Source organism: Fusarium redolens (assembly GCF_020744475.1).
Source record: "Fusarium redolens strain MPI-CAGE-AT-0023 chromosome Unknown BKA55scaffold_20, whole genome shotgun sequence".
In the NCBI taxonomy this organism is placed as follows: domain Eukaryota; kingdom Fungi; phylum Ascomycota; class Sordariomycetes; order Hypocreales; family Nectriaceae; genus Fusarium; species Fusarium redolens.
This window is the reverse complement of record NW_025763683.1, coordinates 436739-454637: the sequence shown is the minus strand read 5'-3', so window position 1 is coordinate 454637 and position 17899 is coordinate 436739. Positions and strand designations below refer to the sequence as shown.

General features: G+C 48.3%; 8 protein-coding genes across 8 annotated transcripts; 5 read left to right on the top strand and 3 right to left on the bottom strand.

Moving 5' to 3' along the window:
- Positions 1 to 155: 155 nt before the first annotated feature.
- Positions 156 to 1238, bottom strand: BKA55DRAFT_695957 (beta-lactamase-like protein; the record flags this gene model as incomplete). The annotated part of the gene is made up of 1 exon (XM_046200215.1): positions 156 to 1238. The coding sequence occupies one exon, from the start codon at positions 1236 to 1238 to the stop codon at positions 156 to 158; it is 1083 nt and encodes a 360-aa protein (XP_046043652.1).
- Positions 1239 to 1795: 557 nt separating this feature from the next.
- BKA55DRAFT_742916 (uncharacterized protein) lies at positions 1796 to 3594 on the bottom strand (the record flags this gene model as incomplete). Its single annotated transcript, XM_046201528.1, has 2 exons — positions 3343 to 3594; positions 1796 to 3289 (listed from the first exon to the last, which is right to left on the bottom strand). Exons 1-2 carry the CDS (start codon positions 3391 to 3393, stop codon positions 1796 to 1798), a joined length of 1545 nt encoding a protein of 514 aa, XP_046043651.1. The 5' UTR covers positions 3394 to 3594.
- A 194-nt stretch (positions 3595 to 3788) lies between these two features.
- Positions 3789 to 4894, top strand: BKA55DRAFT_713325 (uncharacterized protein; the record flags this gene model as incomplete). Its single annotated transcript, XM_046200845.1, has 2 exons — positions 3789 to 4439; positions 4495 to 4894. Exons 1-2 carry the CDS (start codon positions 4096 to 4098, stop codon positions 4892 to 4894), a joined length of 744 nt encoding a protein of 247 aa, XP_046043650.1. The 5' UTR covers positions 3789 to 4095.
- Positions 4895 to 5625: 731 nt separating this feature from the next.
- On the top strand, positions 5626 to 6261 carry BKA55DRAFT_581537 (uncharacterized protein). Its single transcript, XM_046194050.1, has one exon. The coding sequence runs from the start codon at positions 5724 to 5726 to the stop codon at positions 6024 to 6026; it is 303 nt and encodes a 100-aa protein (XP_046043649.1). The 5' UTR covers positions 5626 to 5723; the 3' UTR covers positions 6027 to 6261.
- A 422-nt stretch (positions 6262 to 6683) lies between these two features.
- BKA55DRAFT_598420 (uncharacterized protein) lies at positions 6684 to 8903 on the top strand (the record flags this gene model as incomplete). The annotated part of the gene is made up of 4 exons (XM_046196235.1): positions 6684 to 6776; positions 7168 to 7489; positions 7630 to 7922; positions 8241 to 8903. 4 exons carry the CDS (start codon positions 6684 to 6686, stop codon positions 8901 to 8903), a joined length of 1371 nt encoding a protein of 456 aa, XP_046043648.1.
- A 469-nt stretch (positions 8904 to 9372) lies between these two features.
- Positions 9373 to 11205, top strand: BKA55DRAFT_598419 (uncharacterized protein; the record flags this gene model as incomplete). The annotated part of the gene is made up of 1 exon (XM_046196234.1): positions 9373 to 11205. One exon carries the CDS (start codon positions 9373 to 9375, stop codon positions 11203 to 11205), a length of 1833 nt encoding a protein of 610 aa, XP_046043647.1.
- A 2975-nt stretch (positions 11206 to 14180) lies between these two features.
- Positions 14181 to 15067, top strand: BKA55DRAFT_524042 (uncharacterized protein; the record flags this gene model as incomplete). The annotated part of the gene is made up of 2 exons (XM_046188692.1): positions 14181 to 14519; positions 14570 to 15067. Coding segments are annotated over 2 exons (837 nt in total), but the record flags the coding sequence as incomplete, so codon positions are not given.
- Positions 15068 to 16351: 1284 nt separating this feature from the next.
- On the bottom strand, positions 16352 to 17622 carry BKA55DRAFT_680147 (uncharacterized protein). Its single transcript, XM_046198207.1, has one exon. It carries the CDS (start codon positions 17390 to 17392, stop codon positions 16409 to 16411), a length of 984 nt encoding a protein of 327 aa, XP_046043645.1. The 5' UTR covers positions 17393 to 17622; the 3' UTR covers positions 16352 to 16408.
- Positions 17623 to 17899: the final 277 nt, after the last annotated feature.

Sequence of the window (17899 nt, the reverse complement as noted above, 5' to 3'; positions counted from 1 at the left end):
TACATGAAGCACTTTTACCTTCCCGGAGACCAATCTAATTCACATGACAGGCACATTCGGTTGAGAATTTAGACACTGTAATACCTGACCCTGTGTTCTGGTCTATGCTAGAGTGCAGCACAACTCACGAGAAGTAACAACTCAGCCATAGTACCTCACTCTTCTTCCGGCCCAGGTCCATTTGAGACCCCAAATGCACCGCTAATTCCCCAATTAATCAGGACAGCTTCAAGCATGGTGGCAGCATTCGACTCTCCGTAAATATCCAGACCAGCCAGCTTTCCCTTCCACTTCTCGTTTGTTACGTTGTTCGCCCAACCTGATAGCATGGTGTTGACGGTGTCCACCACGAGCCAGCTATTCCCTGGAAAGGCCCCAGCAACCGCACCCTGGACGGCGGGTGCATACAACGTACTGTTCGGGTTCTTTGAAAGATTCATGGCCTCCACGCAGGCGTCGAAGAGATCGTTGACATATGCCTGGCTAGTGAGAACATCTTCGCGTGTACCAGTTCGGTCAAGATGGCCACCGATGTAATGCTTGAAGTCGTACGTCAAGATCTGCTTGTGTGCCATGACGTAGCCTGGAACGTTCTGGGCTACGCCGAGCTCGTAATACGGAACCCAACCAGGATAGACAATATCGACAAGCATGATGATTTTTTGCAACGGGGCCCAGATGAAGATGTTGCCCGGTTCGTGATTACTTCCCATGTAGTTGAGTTCAAGTGTCTGGTTGCAGACCTGGAGCTTGTACGAGTCCTGGAAGGTGATGGATGGAGGTGGTCTATGCTTGTCCGGGGTCATCGCCAGCTGATCCGCTGTCTGTCGATGGGCCACGAAGGTGACATTTTCAGGGGTCCCCAACACATAGGCAGCACCGATGTGGTCCGCATGCGAATGGCTGTACACAACGTGTGAAATCGGCAAAGACGTAACATTCCGGATGGCGTTAAGCATATTGTAGCCAATCGATGGGGGATTGTATACTACAATAACACTTTCGCAACTGACGAGAAACATCGCCTGGTAGATCCCGTCAGTGACCATGTAGGCACCATCTCCCAGGTCTTGAAGGCGATATCCAGGTGGGTTTGGAACAGGTGGTCCAATTGCACCAGTGGGAATAGGATCATAAGATGTCCCAAGACTGTAGGGAGGTGTCCCAGTGGCCAAGGAGATCACTGTGCCTAGTAATGACAAGTTGAGAAATCTCAGGAGGAGATTGGTGTGTCGCATCGTGGTCTGGAGAGAAATCTTGCGTTCGTAATACGGTAGAAGGTTGCGGCAATGCGTAATGAAATAAAGTACTCTAATGTGAAGAGTAAAAACATCATATTTAGTCGACAAGTGTCTGGCTTTAAATATCCTCAACTACAACGTCGGTCAACCTTTGCCTGCTATTAACACCGCGATATCCGTTCTTCCTTACAAAGCAGACATATCACGCTAGTTCGAAGTGGTGGAGTCTGACTGTGGACATCTCGCTGTGCTAACCTAATTGTGCTTGGCGTAGGAGCATTCTAGATACCCTGCACAGTAAGCCTAAACCCCTAGGCTCTTACATATGCAAGGCTGAGCTCCCAGTTAAACCAGGGGATAAGAGCCACTCGATGGTTCATAATTTAGGCTAATGGGAAGTCCACTATAGCCCTGCTAGCAAGGCATTCTTGGAGGGTGAAATTTGACCTCCTTTCACGTCTATCTGACGGGGGCATATTAGTCTTTTAGTACGCGCTGCACAACTATTTCGATCGGTATTGATAGCAGCAAATTTTAATTTTCTCATCATATCCCTATTTAGGTACTCCCCGCAATTCTAGCCTTAACTTCTCCGCCGAGATCTTCCACTGCTGAATTTCCATTGCTTTGGCAGCATTCTCCAAAATGTCCAATAAACATTCACGAACGCGCGGTTCAATAAACTCACAGTTGGCAGCAAAGTAGACGGACCATTGCAGCGGACATCCATGCATATATGGCACCGCCTGAGAGTCTGGCTGTGTTTCCTGAAAGACGGGTGCGTGCCGTGCATAACTACCATAACCGGGGTTATGGCTACTCCCGAGAGCAGCAGGCGGTCGCGGCACTGCTGCGATTGTATCAACGGCGACTTGGTTAATGATGTAGGCTGCATTGTTCAGAAATGCTTGGGCCTGGTCATCAAGGCACACTTGGCTCGGCAGACGCTTCGCGATTCTGGCGACGACCGTGCATAGTATGACGACCGCAGTGCGGTAGCCGTTCCACAGCTGTGTAGCTAATTGGGTTTGGTAGACGTGTTCATGGTCAACCAGGCTGCTAAATCTCGCGCTGGGGATTCTGTCATACTGCCAAGCAGCGTCCGCGCCGCTGAATACCGCCTGTAATTCCTCGTAGACGTTCAGAGCATCTACTATGATGTGCTGGATTTCTTGGTCCTCCAACTGTGAGACATCCGTACGGGTCGCCGCGGCAAAGTCGGTAATCCGAAACATAGCTCCCTGATATTTCCAAAGTGGATGAGCTGGGTCTACAAGAAGCGGGTTTGTCGCATTACGAAGGCGGTGAAGGTCCTCAGGTATCCGCTGTCCTGATAGAATACAAACGGTTGTCATGTAACTGGAAGTTTGGAAGAATAGAGCGGAGCCCAGCCGACTTGTAACTTGATTGGGGCCGCGTAGCTGTAGCAAGGCGGCAGCTCCCTTGGTGTGCATTTCCCAATAGTCAAAAGACCGACTGGGGGCCGCTTTAGTCTCAATAGCGCCCATGATCATTGTGGCGAGGAGCGTGCTGTCTGTCCGTGATTCCAGTGGCGAGGCGAGGGCTGAATTGAGAAGCTGAATAGCGTCCGAATAGTCTTTCCAAACGGTTGCTGAGCCATCAGGTAAGGACCATCTCTGAAGACGTGATATGTTTCCTAGTACTTTGATGGCGGAGAATAGACAGCCATTACCCTGAGTCTGGATCTGCTCCGGCGACCACACAGCCGAGAAGTCGATACAGTAGCTGGAGTAGTGCATAGCGAGTGCGACGTCGTCTGAGTGGAGATGAAGGGGTCGCCGAATTTCCAAAGTGCGATAGGCATTGTCCCAGGTCACAGGAGCACCGTCGAGCATTTGCTGGCCCCGCGGCGTTTCCTCAACGGTTTGCCCGTCGTCTCGCCTGGGGCTGGGAGGATTCTGCGCCTGTGGCGAGCCCGTAACCAATGGTGTGCGCAGACGGAGCATAACGTCGAATCTGTCCTGATATCCAGGGCATGAAGCCCCATAGCGTTCGCAGTTCAAGCATCCCCCTATCCGCTCATCGCACTAATATTGGTCAGCGGTAGCTCCTGGTCATGGTTCACGGCCCTTGTACGTACCTTGACTCTGCGGCTTCTACAAACAAGACATCCGAAAGAGGGTTTTGGCATTTCACGCTTTATGTATGGAGAACCACACAATGTAGAGTATTAGCCGCTCGAAAAGGAAATAACGGCGACGCCTCCCTTATACCCCCTTGCCTTTCACCAGAGTCTAGGTCTTTCTATGGGCCTTACTAAATGGGGTGAAGCGAGGAGTCAGACAACGTGAAGGGACTAAGGGAGGAGACGATGATTTTGCAGTGCTCAGTGACTATGGACGAGATAAGGTAGGGCAACGTCGAAGATGAAGGAATCGCTTTGACATACTACGTAAGCAAGGATGGCGATCGAACTAGACCGCATTAGGGAAGAACGGCGAATGTCGCGGGTTGACCCCGGCGCTAAATGAAATAAGTGTATTAGACTACGACTACGGAGTACGGATACCATACCTAACCAACGTAGTTACTTGTGCGGGCTTAGCTTAGGCCGCCACAAGTACTGTTGATAATTGGACTTTGTGGTAGTAGAGCCCTAGTGCTCGCCAAGCAACTTGAGAGTTTGACTCAGTTTCATTGCCGGGTAATGCCCTGCATGCCTTCCCTTCTGCAGTCAGTAGAATAACAAATACCTCAGTGGGGATGCTGTACGCGTTGCTCGTCGCCGGGTATAAGAAGGTACGTATAGACAAAGCTCACATTGACTTGAAGAACCAGTCAATCCCGCCGACAGCTGGCAGTAACCCTTCACACTTCAATCACGATCAACGCCATGTCCGTCAAAGCATTTGCAGTCATCGCCGGGATCGGCTCAGGCACCGGCACTTGGCTTGCCCGCCGTTTTGCCAAGGCGTATCCCGTTGCACTCCTGGCCCGCAACCCAGAAAGCTACGAGGCTCTGGTGAAGGAAATCAACAGCGACGGCGGCAGAGCTATTGGCATCTCTGCCGATGTGTCGAGCGAGGCGAGCGTCAAATCTGCCTTCAAGACCATTGCCCAGGAGTATAACGACGCGCCATGCGCAGCCGCCATTTACAATGCCTCGGGCGGATTCGTGAAGAAGCCGTTTCTCGAAACTCGTGTGGAGGATCTCGGCAAAGGGTGGACGGTCACCGTGTACGATCGAACGCATGTCTGAAGTTGCTGGAGACTAGACTGACAAACTTTACAGCAAGGGCGCGCTGTTTTTCTCCCAGGCTACTATTCCTTTAATGCTCAAGCATGCCGAAGACGACTCCGCCCAATATCCTCCGACCATCATCTTCACTGGTGCAACTGCATCTGTCAAAGCCAACGCACAAATGTCGAGTTTTGCCGCCCCCAAGTGGGCACTTCGTGCCATGAGCACTAGTCTTGCAAAGGAGTTTGCGCCTAAAGGTGTACACGTGGTTCACACAGTCATTGACGGTGTAATTGACATCCCTAAGTCGCAAGACATGCTGAAGGATATGCCCTGGAATGCGAGGATCGGCCCGGAAGATATCGCAAAGACGTACTGGGATCTACATACACAGAGTCGAAGAGCTTTTACGAACGAGGTTGACATTAGACCGATGCTCGAGAAGTGGTAAATACCATGGTTTAGAAAGAAAGACAGACTTGGCCAGACTGGACGGAAAGAAGCCTGGTAGTTCGGTTACTTCTCAATGGCTCAGAGTGCAGATAATTTATTTTCGTTCCATTAGCGTTGAATGGACCCAATCAAGTTTGTACACGGTTATCCAAATAGTCTCTTTGGCCTCTTATTCGTTATTAGCACAGGTCTACCTCTCGCGAAGCAGTTAGATTCGCGGCCCGAGCCAGATACCCCACAAAGTATCTCAGCTCTGACTAAGCTCCCTTCATCTGTTCGCTTATGGCGGTGTTGGATACGCGGTACGTTTATTGAGCTCGTGATGGGGTGAATTCAATGGATCACGGAGCAGAAACTGGTGATCTTGCTGATCGAAATCTTGACAATGCCTTGTCTTTTTCTCTCATCAGAGTGCGAGGGTGTCGGTCTATTCTTAATGTTTTCACTGCCACAAGCCACACATGTTGTTGTAACGAAGGGCAAACTCCCTTCTATCTGCACACAGGCGCCAATTTAACAGGCGGAAACCCCACTCAGCCGCTCAGGTCACCTTGCATATACCTAATTAACGATTGTGCCAGTGAAAACACAATTCCCCTAGTCCTAGTCCTGGGCAAACGCTTAGCCTTCCCAATCTCGGAGGTGCGCTTCGCGTATTACTTAGCCCCGCCCTTATGACGTCGGCCGTTCGCTGCCATCAACATCATAGGATCAAATCCTCACAACCTCCTAACACCTTCGCCAAGCTCACCAGGATCTGTCTCAGCTGTAGCCGAAGAACATACGGCCTGAAAAGAATCATTTTGCGTCAGTTTTCCGGCTACAACATGGATGTGCAACCGTTACAAGATGCCTTTTCTAGGCTGAGTCTTGACAAGGATAAGCATCAAGCTGCGAGCTATTATGATATCTCTGAAGTTGAAGAGGAAACAGGCAACACGTGGGCATCTCATATCATAATCTTTTCTGTTCGGCCCAATGCTCACATATCACAGTCATTATTTGAGCTGTACAGGCAATATCCAGCGAACTCCTTTGAAATACCCATCTATTATAGAGCCATCCACTGCGAGTCACCATCAGAGGTTCAGGGAGGCCATCGAGCCAGGTTGTTTCCTCCTTTCAAATAAAGCAGGTCTTCCTCTTCTTGCTGGGGGCGGTTGAGGGCTATCGAGTGGAGAAGTTTCTCGAAGGCATTGAATTAGAACTTGAAAGTCTCTTTCCTCTAAAGATACAAGAGTTTGATCAGGCCGCTCACCAGTTAAGTCTTACCCTCGGTCGGAAGGAATTATTATCATATTATAGGAACGACTATGCGTCTATCTTAGAAGAAGACCGTCCATTTGGGGACAACGAGTCGAAGCGAAGATGGAGGAAAGCATGGTCTCTCCTAGTTAATAATCACTTCTGCCCCGATTATGAATCTTGGTGGGTTCGAAGGGAGGAGAGGGACCTTTCCGATTTGGAGGCCGAACTCATGGCGAATCACAATGGCACTGGATTGAAAAAGTGGCTGATGAAAAAGTAATCTCGAAGTTATTATGTTGGGTTTACGGATTAATCATGAAAGAACGTCCATACTGCTGGGAGGTATGTGAGGCCCTCGGCCGACTTGTCTAAATCAGCCACCGCACTGAGATTGCGTAAGCGTCGTACGGAAAAATTTAGTACCCTTCTCTGTGCCTACCCTATATCAAATCTTGTTCCTCGAGGCTCATTTGGCAAGCGGCCGTTTGCGGCTTCTATAAAGCTACTCAACTTACCTATCATGAACTTCAAAGGTCGCCATGGGCTCTCGTGTAAGAAACGCGCTGCCTTTTGCGTTTCTGTTGAACGCACCTGAATTGGTAGTGCGACGCATTTCCACTCTACTTGCTCGGGTACGTGCACATGCGTCCCTCAGGCCGTACGATATCGGACATGTACCACACTGAGCCTTCGGATGACCTACTGTCGATAAGCGCGATGTGTCAAGAACGAGAGCCATTCAATAAACCTAGAAGAAGGGTATCGATTCTTGCGTTATTGGCGCTCTACCGCGATGAAGGCTAATAGGGGAGATCCTGCTACCGTGGACGTTCAGAATGAATAATAAGTGGGGGGTCAAGATGATCTTGCCCATATTTGGAAGAACCTTGCCATCTTAGTCAAGCGAAATGGGTGGTGTGCGTTTTAGCGCCCAAATTCACTAAAACCTCGAGTACTGTCTTTCGTCCTTCAATCTTAGTGATCACGCGGATGTCATCAATCAATACCGCAATGAAGCCAAAGGTCAGACCATTCCGACCTGTCGCTCCATGCTGGGAATGCTCCAAGCGACGACTGGTGTGCGATCTGGGGACGCCCAAGTGCCGAAAATGCCGTGTTCGAGGCGTGGACTGCCCTGGCTATCAACACAAACCTCTCCAGTGGATGCGGCCCGGCCAGACCAGATCCAAGGGAGCTCAATCGGCAAAGACACTAGGCGTCTCCTGCCCTCCCGCGAGAAGCGATGAGATTATCACCAATTGTACCTTTTTGGGACAGAAAACTTCGACTCGGGCAAAAGCGTCTGAGGACTCAAAAGCTGAGGATGTCAGCAGCACTCCTGCCTGTGAGGCCCAGACTGCAATGACTGTGCTCAGAAACATGAGTGGCCGAAGCACGTTTGAGATATTGATACAAGCGGTGGTATATTGTTGGTCGCACTCATGTCGCGAAACGCGAAGCGCGCTGGGTTAATGATTTGACTAGACAACATCAACATCGCGCCCGATTTGTCGGGGATTAGCCTGGAAGGCGCTGCCAGCCCTTTCATCGTTCCGTCGTCCTATGTGTCGTGGATACCTCCCGCAATATCACAGACACTCATATGCAGCGCCCTTGGCCATCGTATCTTGCAGACCGCTGAGGGCTTTGAGCGTGAGCGCAACGCAATGGCCCTAAACTTACGGCAATGTCGAGGCGAAGCTCTCCAGCTAGTCCGCAGGGAGCTGACTGGTGGCCGCGACTCCATTATGCCAATACTATGCCTACTGCTCTCCGAGGTACGGATATACCGCCTGGCCATTCGCGGCTCGCATCGTGCTGACTGAGCAGATCCAACACTCAATCTCACCCTCATGGTGGCACCACGTCGACGCAGCTTACACTCTGATTGACATGCACGGCGGGTTCCGGTGCTGCTCCCTGCTACACCCGAATATCCGACCTATGTATCAATTTCTCGTCTAGTATGTTTTATCCAAGTGTTTTGTCACGTTAAACTGATCTTTCTGAGCGTCGACGTTCTTGGCGCAACTATGTCCCCGTGCGTGAACTCGGCTCGCGCCCAACGGCAGCTGGAACTTCTGCCATACTTACAGGACCTTTTCGGCGACAGGACTTTGACCTGTATACCGTGTGCTCCCGGTCTCCTAGCTGAAGTTATCCGCATTAATTATTACCGCTTTCTTAAGGACGGCGCAACGTCACTCCTGTCGGATAGCGCGGATCAATTGCCATCCGGTTCGGACATTCTCAGACGCGTCTTAAACTTCTCCCCTGAGCTATGGGCGTCTGAGGTCGTGGCGAATTCTGATTTTAGCACGGGAGGCAGCTTGGACGAGACTGGACAGGGCTTTGCGGTGCGAAGAATGGGCTGGGAACGTATTGGTCGTATTTATCAATCCGCCGTGGTACTCTACTGCCTAGCTTCTCAGCCACAGGGATTCGACCACGTTCGCGAGTCTGACCAGTGGACGTCCCTCCGTGCCGGCCTTTTGCAGGATCTAAGAGACTCGTCGCTCGATGCCTGCAGCCATCACCGCAAGCTGGTCATCTGGCCGCTGACGATACTCGGCCTTGCGCTCAACTACGACGACGGCGGCGCCCAGCAATTTGTTCTGCAAGAGCTGAAGTGGGCGAGCGCGGCGTTGGGGACCGCGACACCATTGGTGGCGATACAGCTACTCGAGCGCACTTGGCAGGGGTACAGTGGATGGGAATGGGATAAACTCTTTGATCGGCCTTATATTTTCGCCCTGTGATGGCTATGCGAGCGCAGGTCGGATCATTTCAGGCAAAGGTGCTATTCGCCGCACGTCGAACGCGGTAGATTGCTGCGAGTAACTGGGACGTCAGCAAGAGTGTTGATAATAAGACAAGGCTGCTGACTGTGGATACCGAGCAGTGCCGGGTCTTGGCCATGTATTTTGCCTATTTAGGTAACGATCTACATCCTGATCTGCTTCGGCGTCAACGCTAACGCTAACGCCAGCCGCTTCTACTCCTTCTACAAGGCGTCCACGCAACTGTCAAGATTTTTCCCAATTCGGCTAAGGGGAGTCACTTCCATCAAGATCTTTTAACTGTCATTGCATTTTATCAATGTAGGACTTGGTGAGCGTTGCCTATAAAGCATAGTTGAACCCCATGTATCAGCTACTCGATCACCAAACAGCTTGAGCTGTACCTCTTATTGCCCATTACCATTGCGCACACATTTCTCCCATCACCATGCGGACCAGCTGGCTATATCCTATCTTCATTGCCACGCATGTCAGCGCCGGCCTCATTAAGTCCACCACACGTCCGCTCATTCTCGCAGACACGAACCGAGATGGCATCGTCAACGGCAAAGACATTGCAGACAAATATACCTGGACAAATGAATGTGGCGCCATTTTCCTCCCCAATATTGGCGATAAACGCCACCGATGCACTGCCTTTGATCTCAATGGTCTCTCCCTGAGCAACCAGGAGCTGTCGAGCTGTAACGACGCTTCAGGCCATTTGCTGCTAACCCCTGAGCTGGCAGCCCCAGCCCGAACCGCACCCCTTCAAGGTATCTCTAAAGAGGCTATCGGGAGCATCTATACGCTTCCGGAGAGCACCTTGGGCTCAGTGCGTGTATTCTGGAAACAGCCCGGATTCCTGTCAGATGCAGGTTCCCCGTGGAGACTCATTGATCCTCAGTTCATATTCAACGCGAGCAGTCTACGTGCTGGCATTGAGCTCGCCATAGACGCTAGAGAGTTGGTTTCTCACCTCTCTGCCTGGAACGGAACGCTTTCTTTGGAGTTTCGAGTCACCGACGGCAATATGACGACCTACGATGCCGTGGCGATGAAGCAGGCGCCGGTCCTATTCCACCATCATCTGCAGCGCGTACAAGAGGTGCTATCCGTAAAAGGAAACGAGACTTCCAGTCCGGTGCAGAACAAGTTCGTACGCGGTCTGGAAGACGCTCTAATGAACGTGGTTGAAACCCCGGCCCTTCACTTACTCAACGGCACCGACGAAATCTGGGCACAAGACTTCATGGAACCCGGCTTCGCCAGTATGCCTGGGCCAGAAGGTCCGATATCACTACGCGTCCTGGTTCGTAGTGCGCAATCCACCAGAGTTGCTGGACGTCAGGTCTTCGAAAGCTTCAGAGGTAATAGAGTCGGAGGCCATCAACTGTCGCTGGGGTCTGGCTTTGGGCACGAGGAGATTGACTCAGGTGGCAACATCGAGATTATCCCACCGTACGTATCCAAGAACGGGACATCATATAAGCACGGCAGGGTCATCATGGGAAAGCACTTTGACAAGCATCCAGCCAAGTCCATGACGAGCCTTATTGAAGCTCAAATCTACCAGTCTCCCCTCATCCTAGAGGCTGGCTGGTTGGTCATTGGACATGTTGACGAATTTGTCCAGTTCTTGCCATACCAGAACGACCTAGGATGGACCATCGCAATTGCGGATACACAAGCTCCGCTGGCTTTATTAAAAAAGGCAAAAGACAGTGGCCATGGCTCCACCCTTGTCACTAGCTATCCCGATCTCCGCCAGCCGGAAGGTTTTTCTTTTTACGATTCTAGCCTTGAGAACCTTACCATCGACGCGCTGCTGTCTGACGACGATTTCTTGCAGACGCAGAAATATGCACAGAAGTACATCGACCACAACTTGAAGCTTCTACTCGAAGAGGTACCACTGCCTCACAACCAAGTTCTGCGAGTACCCGCTCTCTTTAAGGATGTCACATATCCCTGGCCATCTAATCTCGATGGAATCCCCCCACGCCTGCACAGAGTCGCTCCTGGACAGCGTCAACTAATTGCTTTCCTTCCGGCTGTCATTAACGGTGTTGTCATCGGGTCTGATTATTTGGCTGCGAAGCCTTGGGGTCCAATCGTTGATGGTCAGGATATCTTTGAGGAGGCGGTGCGAGATGTGTACGGCCAAGCGGGGATGAAGGTACACTTCGTTGACGATTTCATGTCGCATCACGTAAATGGAGGCGAAGTCCACTGCGGCACGAATACCCTCAGAGATGCAACAGTCGAATGGTGGAGCTAAAAGCTTATACCAGAGTCGCGGCACACGATTGAAGTCAGGCTGGCGATCAATTCAATTCAATCACACATCTGGTGGACAAAAGATCAACCAGTGAACCGTGCGAGCGTGCACGTCCCATAAAACACACCGTGCCACCCCTGCTTTAACTCAATCGACACCCCAGATTGAATTGATCGCCACCCTGATTGAAGTGCAGGTGACGACTACTCGTCTAACAGCACGGCGTGTCGGCTAACCCTGACCCTAAATAAATAGAAAGGGAATTTTAGGTCAAATGGTCATTTTTTACGCTCATTGCTCCAGTTTGGCTGAAGAAGTGATTAAGTGAAACTGGGCATTTGTATGAGGAAGATTTGTTTTTGGTGTACAAGAGGTGGTACTTACGGAAAGTGGGTATTGCATGGTAATAACGTTAGATATTATCTAACGTATCTGACCACCACTCCGCCCACCCCCCCACACCGCCCATTTGGTGATAGTCTCAACACCACAACAGGTATCGATGATGCGTGCACTTTATTTTGCCAATTATGCATCAAAAAAATTCAAATTTTCAGAATAACTTCATTTATCATGGATCGTGAATTGAGAATTTCCAGAGCAATTTCTGAGGCCTCTACGAGGGGCGTTCGCGGTGCAGCTAAGTGGGAGACCGTGCCGAGGTCGACTTTGAGGGATCGGATCGGTGGCGCGCAACCGACGCGTTTACAACACCAAAAATACCTCTCGCTGACGCCGCAACAGGAACAGGAACTCATCGACCTTATATTAATACGGGAAAAGTATTCCCAGCCGTTATTGAAGAAGGAGATCCATGAATATGCCCAGCATCTTGCCGAATTGAACGGCTGTGGAAGTCATCTAGGGAAAAATTGGGTAAACCGATTCTTCAAACGACATAACAGCGTTATGTTGAAGCCATCACGACTTATTTCGGTCGCAAGGAAGAAGTCTGTCACGGAAGAGGGACTGAGGGAGTATTATGAGGGACTCAGGCGTCTTATTATTGACTTATCAATTGGTACAGACCGTATGCACAACCTCGACGAGACTGGAGTCCAAGAAGGGGAAACTATAGCCGGCATAGTAGCTGGAACGGTCCTGACGAGCTCGTCAGAGAAGATACAGTCAGACGCTTCCGCTTGGATCTCGATATTAGAGACGATATCTGCTGACGGTCGCCGACTGACCCCAACGGTAATATTTACAGGATTATCGCTACAGGGACAGTATTTTCCAAGGGATATACCGGATTGGAAGTTCACTTGCAGCGAGAAAGGCTGGTCTAATACAGAAATATTGCTACGGTGGTTCTACGACGTTTATCTGCCCGAGACTCGTCCAAAAGACCCGTCTTCCTGGCGACTATTAGTCCTCGATCAACATAAGACTCATATAAGTCCCGTCTTCATGAAGAAGGCAATGATGAACAAGGTCTGGCTTAGTTGGCTGCCGTCGCACTCGTCACACATCACTTAACCGCTGGACCTTGGTCTTTTTTCCCCGTTGAAAAGATACTATCGAGAAGAGACAGCTGGAATGGAGACCTACGAAGCGACATCAAATAGACAGAAACACATCTTCGTACAGGCATATAAAATAGCTTCTGAGAAAGCCTTCAGCCTAGAGAACATCCGACAGGCGTTTCGAGCGTCAGGGATATACCCAGTCGATGTCGATCAAGCTATAAAGAGGTTGAAGCCCAAAGAGCGTCGCGGATCGACTTTTCAGCCTCCCACAACACCACCAATCACGGTTGAAGTCGATCGCGATATCTTTAATATGCCCTCGTCAAGCCGCGATATAGAAAGACTGCTCCAACGGGTCGATTGGTCGTCAGGGAATGCTGAAAGGGACGTCAGAATGATCCTACGGAAGGCAGGAAAGTCACTGGACCAAAGAGGTGCGTCTACAGTCTTCCAGGAGCAAAAAATCGCCGTACAGAAAGCTCAAATAGCTGGTCTTAAGCCGTCAGGTCGTTGCAAGGTCAATTGGGACCCGAATAAGGCTTTTCCTCACGTTAATAATCTTGTTATAGCGAAGGACCGGTCCGAGATGAACACTTGGAAGTTAAATGACGAAGCCGCGGCGGAAAATCGTCCGCCGAAGCGGAGGAAAAAGCAGTCAGTTGAGCAAGAGTTTTTTAGTCAATATCCAAAATCTTAATTGAATTGAAGCTATTTTCATAATTTGAGAATTAATCTACATAATGCGTTGGAACGGAAATGAAGCTATCGCAGGTGGGGCGGTGTGGAGGGGTGGGCGGAGTGGTGGTCAGATACGTTAGTTTAGTCTGCCATGATGTATTCCATAACCATGACAAAACAAAATTCTTCCGAAATGTCCTTCCAAGAGGGTAGAATGGACCTCACTAAATCCAACACTTCTTCCACTTCTCGTTATACGCTGGTGAAATGCTGTTACATGTTCATAGTTGGTGTTCACCAATTACACAGCCCAGTTAGATTGGGTGCTCCGCGGTTTACACTACGTCAGTTTTGCCCGGTAAAAATTAACATAATTCCCAATATCCAGCATATATCTAGTCTTTTATCAACTTAATCCCACTACACTCAACCAGACCAAGCTAGAACTAAACGAATTTAGTAATAGCATTATCAAGCCTTCATTTAGCTTTGTCGTAACCACCCAGCTTTTAGCTGGATACACTCGACTTAACAGCTATACAAGCAGCTGGGAGAGTACAAGAATGCGGCAAAAATATTTTCTTTTCTATTGCTCATCTCTGCTTTTTCTTTTTACGTCATACGTTATTTTGGAGGAGCGGGGTAGGCAAGAAAACACGGCCACGTATTGCATGCAGGAGGCCGACCACCAAAGTATCGCTGCCATTGAGCTTTAAGGATGAGATTGGTTTTATCGCTTCTGATGATTTCAAATATTTTTTTCAGAACCGATATTGTATCTCAGATATCTCCCAATTTCTTTTTTGTGGTATATCACTTCATTTTCTGATTGCCTTTGCCTGCGGTACATGCTGGAAAACATGGCCTACTTGGCGATCCCGTGACCAACATGTAGCAGACACTTCACATGAAGTCCCAGACTTTGAATGCGAGACCTGTGACCGCTACTTCAACAGCCAGCGTGCTGTTGAGCAGCATATGAGCGATCTCAACCACTGGGCTGCTTCAGCGTCAGATTCGACGGAAGAGTCCAGCTACTATTGCGAGTTCGAGTACTGTGGCGAGGAATTTGACACGTCAGATGATCTAAGGAATCATGAAATCGATGATCATCTCTATTGTGATCCTTGTGATCGGTCTTTCAAGGACTTGAATAGCATCAAGATGGTTAGCTATTAACCCCAAACCTGCCGATGACTGATGACTGATATGTATAGCATCTCCGAAGTAGGGTACACCAAGGAGAAAACCAGCCCTGCCCTTTCTGCGGTCACCTATACGTAACTGCAGCGGGTGTCTTCCAGCATCTTGAGAACAACGGCTGTCCCAAAGCTCCTTTAGACAGGATGATGGTTTACGAAGCAGTCAAAAAGCGGGATCCCAATGGCTCGCTTACCATGAAACTGCTCAACTGGTCCAAGTCCGACAGTTTTGAGGCTACAGAAAGATCCTGGAATGCAATCACTAGAACTTTTGATTGCTCCCTCTGTCGGGCTCGTTTCAACAGCCTCAAATCTCTTAATCAGCATCTTCAGTCGCCAAAGCACGTGCAAAAGTTGTACCATTGCCCAAAAAAGGGTTGTGGTAAGAAATTCACTACGCTTGCTGCAGCTACCAATCACCTGGAAAGTGAGCAAAGCAATTTCATGCGCTTCGAGGATGTTCAGGAGGCTGCGAGTCGAATTTTCGACCCTGGTCGCATGATTGCTTTTTAGCGTGTATTTAATTGGGACGTGAGGATGAATCTAAAACCAGGCAATAGAGCAGTCTAGAATATCTTAAGCTTAGGTACTACTTACAAGTGATTTTACTTAAATTATTATATAACCCTAGTAGGTAAAAGGGTTAAGGGCCAGGTTAAGGTTTAGTATAGTTAAATATAGTTAAGTAAAGTTAGATATAATTAAGTATAAGACTATAATTTTACACTAACGTAATCCATAAGCGAGCGCCGCAGACAAGCGAGCGCCGCACTGCACTGTATAGCTAAAAATAGCTTACCCTATAGTAATTAAAACCTTAAATAAAATAGCTAAAAACATAGAAAAAGTATTTTTAGTAATAGTATAGTAATAGTTATATTATATATTTTTCCTAGATTTTTAAAAAAAATTCCTTCATAAAGAAAAGCTTAATTATACAGTGTATTATATAGTATAAATAGGTTTTAAAGTTTATAGCTATATAGGATTTTCTTAAATTTCTTTAGAAGATAAAATAGCTTATTTTAAGACTTATATATATGCTATTAAAATTATAGCTATTTTAGGCTTAGTTTGGATTTTTAAAGAGTTTTTTAAAAACCGGATTTAAGGTGTATAGGGTAGTGCGGCGCTCGCTTGTCTGCGGCGCTCGCTTATGGATTACGTTATTTTATATTATATATTATATATATTTACTTATACCTATTGTAATATAAGAACTATATTATAAGTAAGTTATAATTATAACTTCTAGGTTACTTTATTATATAGTAAAACTATTAATTTTACAACATTTAATACTATATACTCTTAAAGCATATAGACTATATAGACCATCTTTTAAGAATTAACGTTTAATATAACAGACCTATATATAAGTCTGTTTATGCCGGGGGTATAGATGTTAACTACTGTATTCATCGCACATCAGCTGCAAGAAGCACTATTTAAAGCCTGTAGCTAGAATATACATAGTCCAAAGTTTGAGCCACTAGTCTTTTCCCTGGTATCGTCAAATGTCTGCCAGATATCATCATTTTTGCCAACAACCCCAACGGTGATTACGCCCCTGTTCCATACAGGCCAGATCGTTGGCTTGTAGATTAGCCTATCCATGTTAAATCCTTGATTATAAATAATACGAGAAAAACTTGTGATTCACTCCATGATTCCCAGAAGGAGCCACGACTTCGCAACCCTTGGTGATAAATTTCCATTGGATGACTTATGCCTCATTGCGTAAAAGGGAAATGGGTGTGCTCCATTAGTTCGGAGAAAGAGATAGTATTACTAAGTCTAGGGACATGCTTTCTGTTGATTTGACTGGACCTATCTCCTCTGACGTCGGTTTTGCTACCTATCTTTCTCAAAGAAAGGACACCCCGGGCCACTCCATTTGGCTTGGATATACTCCGAGTACGCTTGGTCACTCGCCCTAATATCAGCCTTCCTTAGCTTAGCGTCTTTTTCATCCAAAGTTTCAATCTTTTTCCAGAAAGACTCTCGGGGATCAGGAAGAAAGGTTTCAGCCAAGCTCATCAGAGTCCCTACTACAAAGACAATAATCCATTTGAGAACGGGATTCACGGGTTTGATCCGCATAGTGTTGATAGTAGTTGGGAGTGATAGCGCTTTGGGGATGGAGACGCCCAGCCAACGTAACCCTGGTGGAAAGTAGCGAAAGGCGAATTGATTCATGATTGCAAGACCTATATGTTGCATCCTCTCATCGAATTCACGTGGTGTGTTCTCATAGACTTCACAAAAGTCTAAGCAGTCCTCAAAGTCATCTGGATAGCCATGCACAGGACTGCCATCCTCTTTGATGAACAGAGGTGTCATGTCCCGCCAGAAGTGATGAGCGACCGTCTTTTCCTTTTCTGTGAACCCAGATAGCCCCAGTCGGAGGCGGAGGCGGTGCATCAAAACAGTACTAAAGGTCATGACATAGAGAAAGTCATCGTTGTCTGAGAAGTTGCCAGGATATCGTCGAGCCAGTGAGGCATGGAGATTGTTGATGTACCTGACTGCCTCTCGACAACGCTCATCGCTGGGACCGTAGTGCCACCATGTCATGTTGTAGTTTTCTGTATCTTCGACGCGCTGAGCACCTCGCTTTATGACCTTGCCGCCGTCCGAACGCCAGACAGTCTCGGCTCCGTGCGTTGTGATAACAAAGTTGGGGAATGTGAGAGCGTAGATCATGTTGTTCATGAAATCTGATGACCGATAACAAGACATGAGACGCCACATCAGCTCGTAGTCCGTCTCGGGATCAAGACTTTCGATGGCGCTTGAGATCCAATGATAGCCTCCCGGGGTAGGTTCGCGATACATCTTTGTTGGAAGGGATAAGGACTGATATTGCGATCAGCTGTGTCTTTACTTGGACTTGAGTAGTGTTTGCATGATACAATTCGAACATTGTGATTGTAGACGCCACAAACCCTTTATAATAGGCTAGAGACGGGGCTGGCTGGTTAGGAGGTAGTGATTGCCGACAATGCCCCGCCATAGTCTAGTCGCAGGCGCCTCGATGTGGTTCATTGCCAATAAAGGTAGGCCGGAGCTAGGGATGTTGAATGTCAACTCCTCCGACGTGTCGGCTACAACAAAATGCCTACAAGTTCCGCTGACTAAACCATATATCAAAAAGTCGCCGTTTCAGTGGGGCCATGAAAAAGTGCACTATGAACCATCGAACTCAGGCTCTACGTGTCGTACAAGAAGCTGATTCTGCGTGTAAACGCCCATATATTCAGTATATGATACCAAAAGGCATTTTCTTATCGGGTATAATTGCGGCTCCCATAGCGTAATCTTACTCGGCGCACTCTGTCTTTA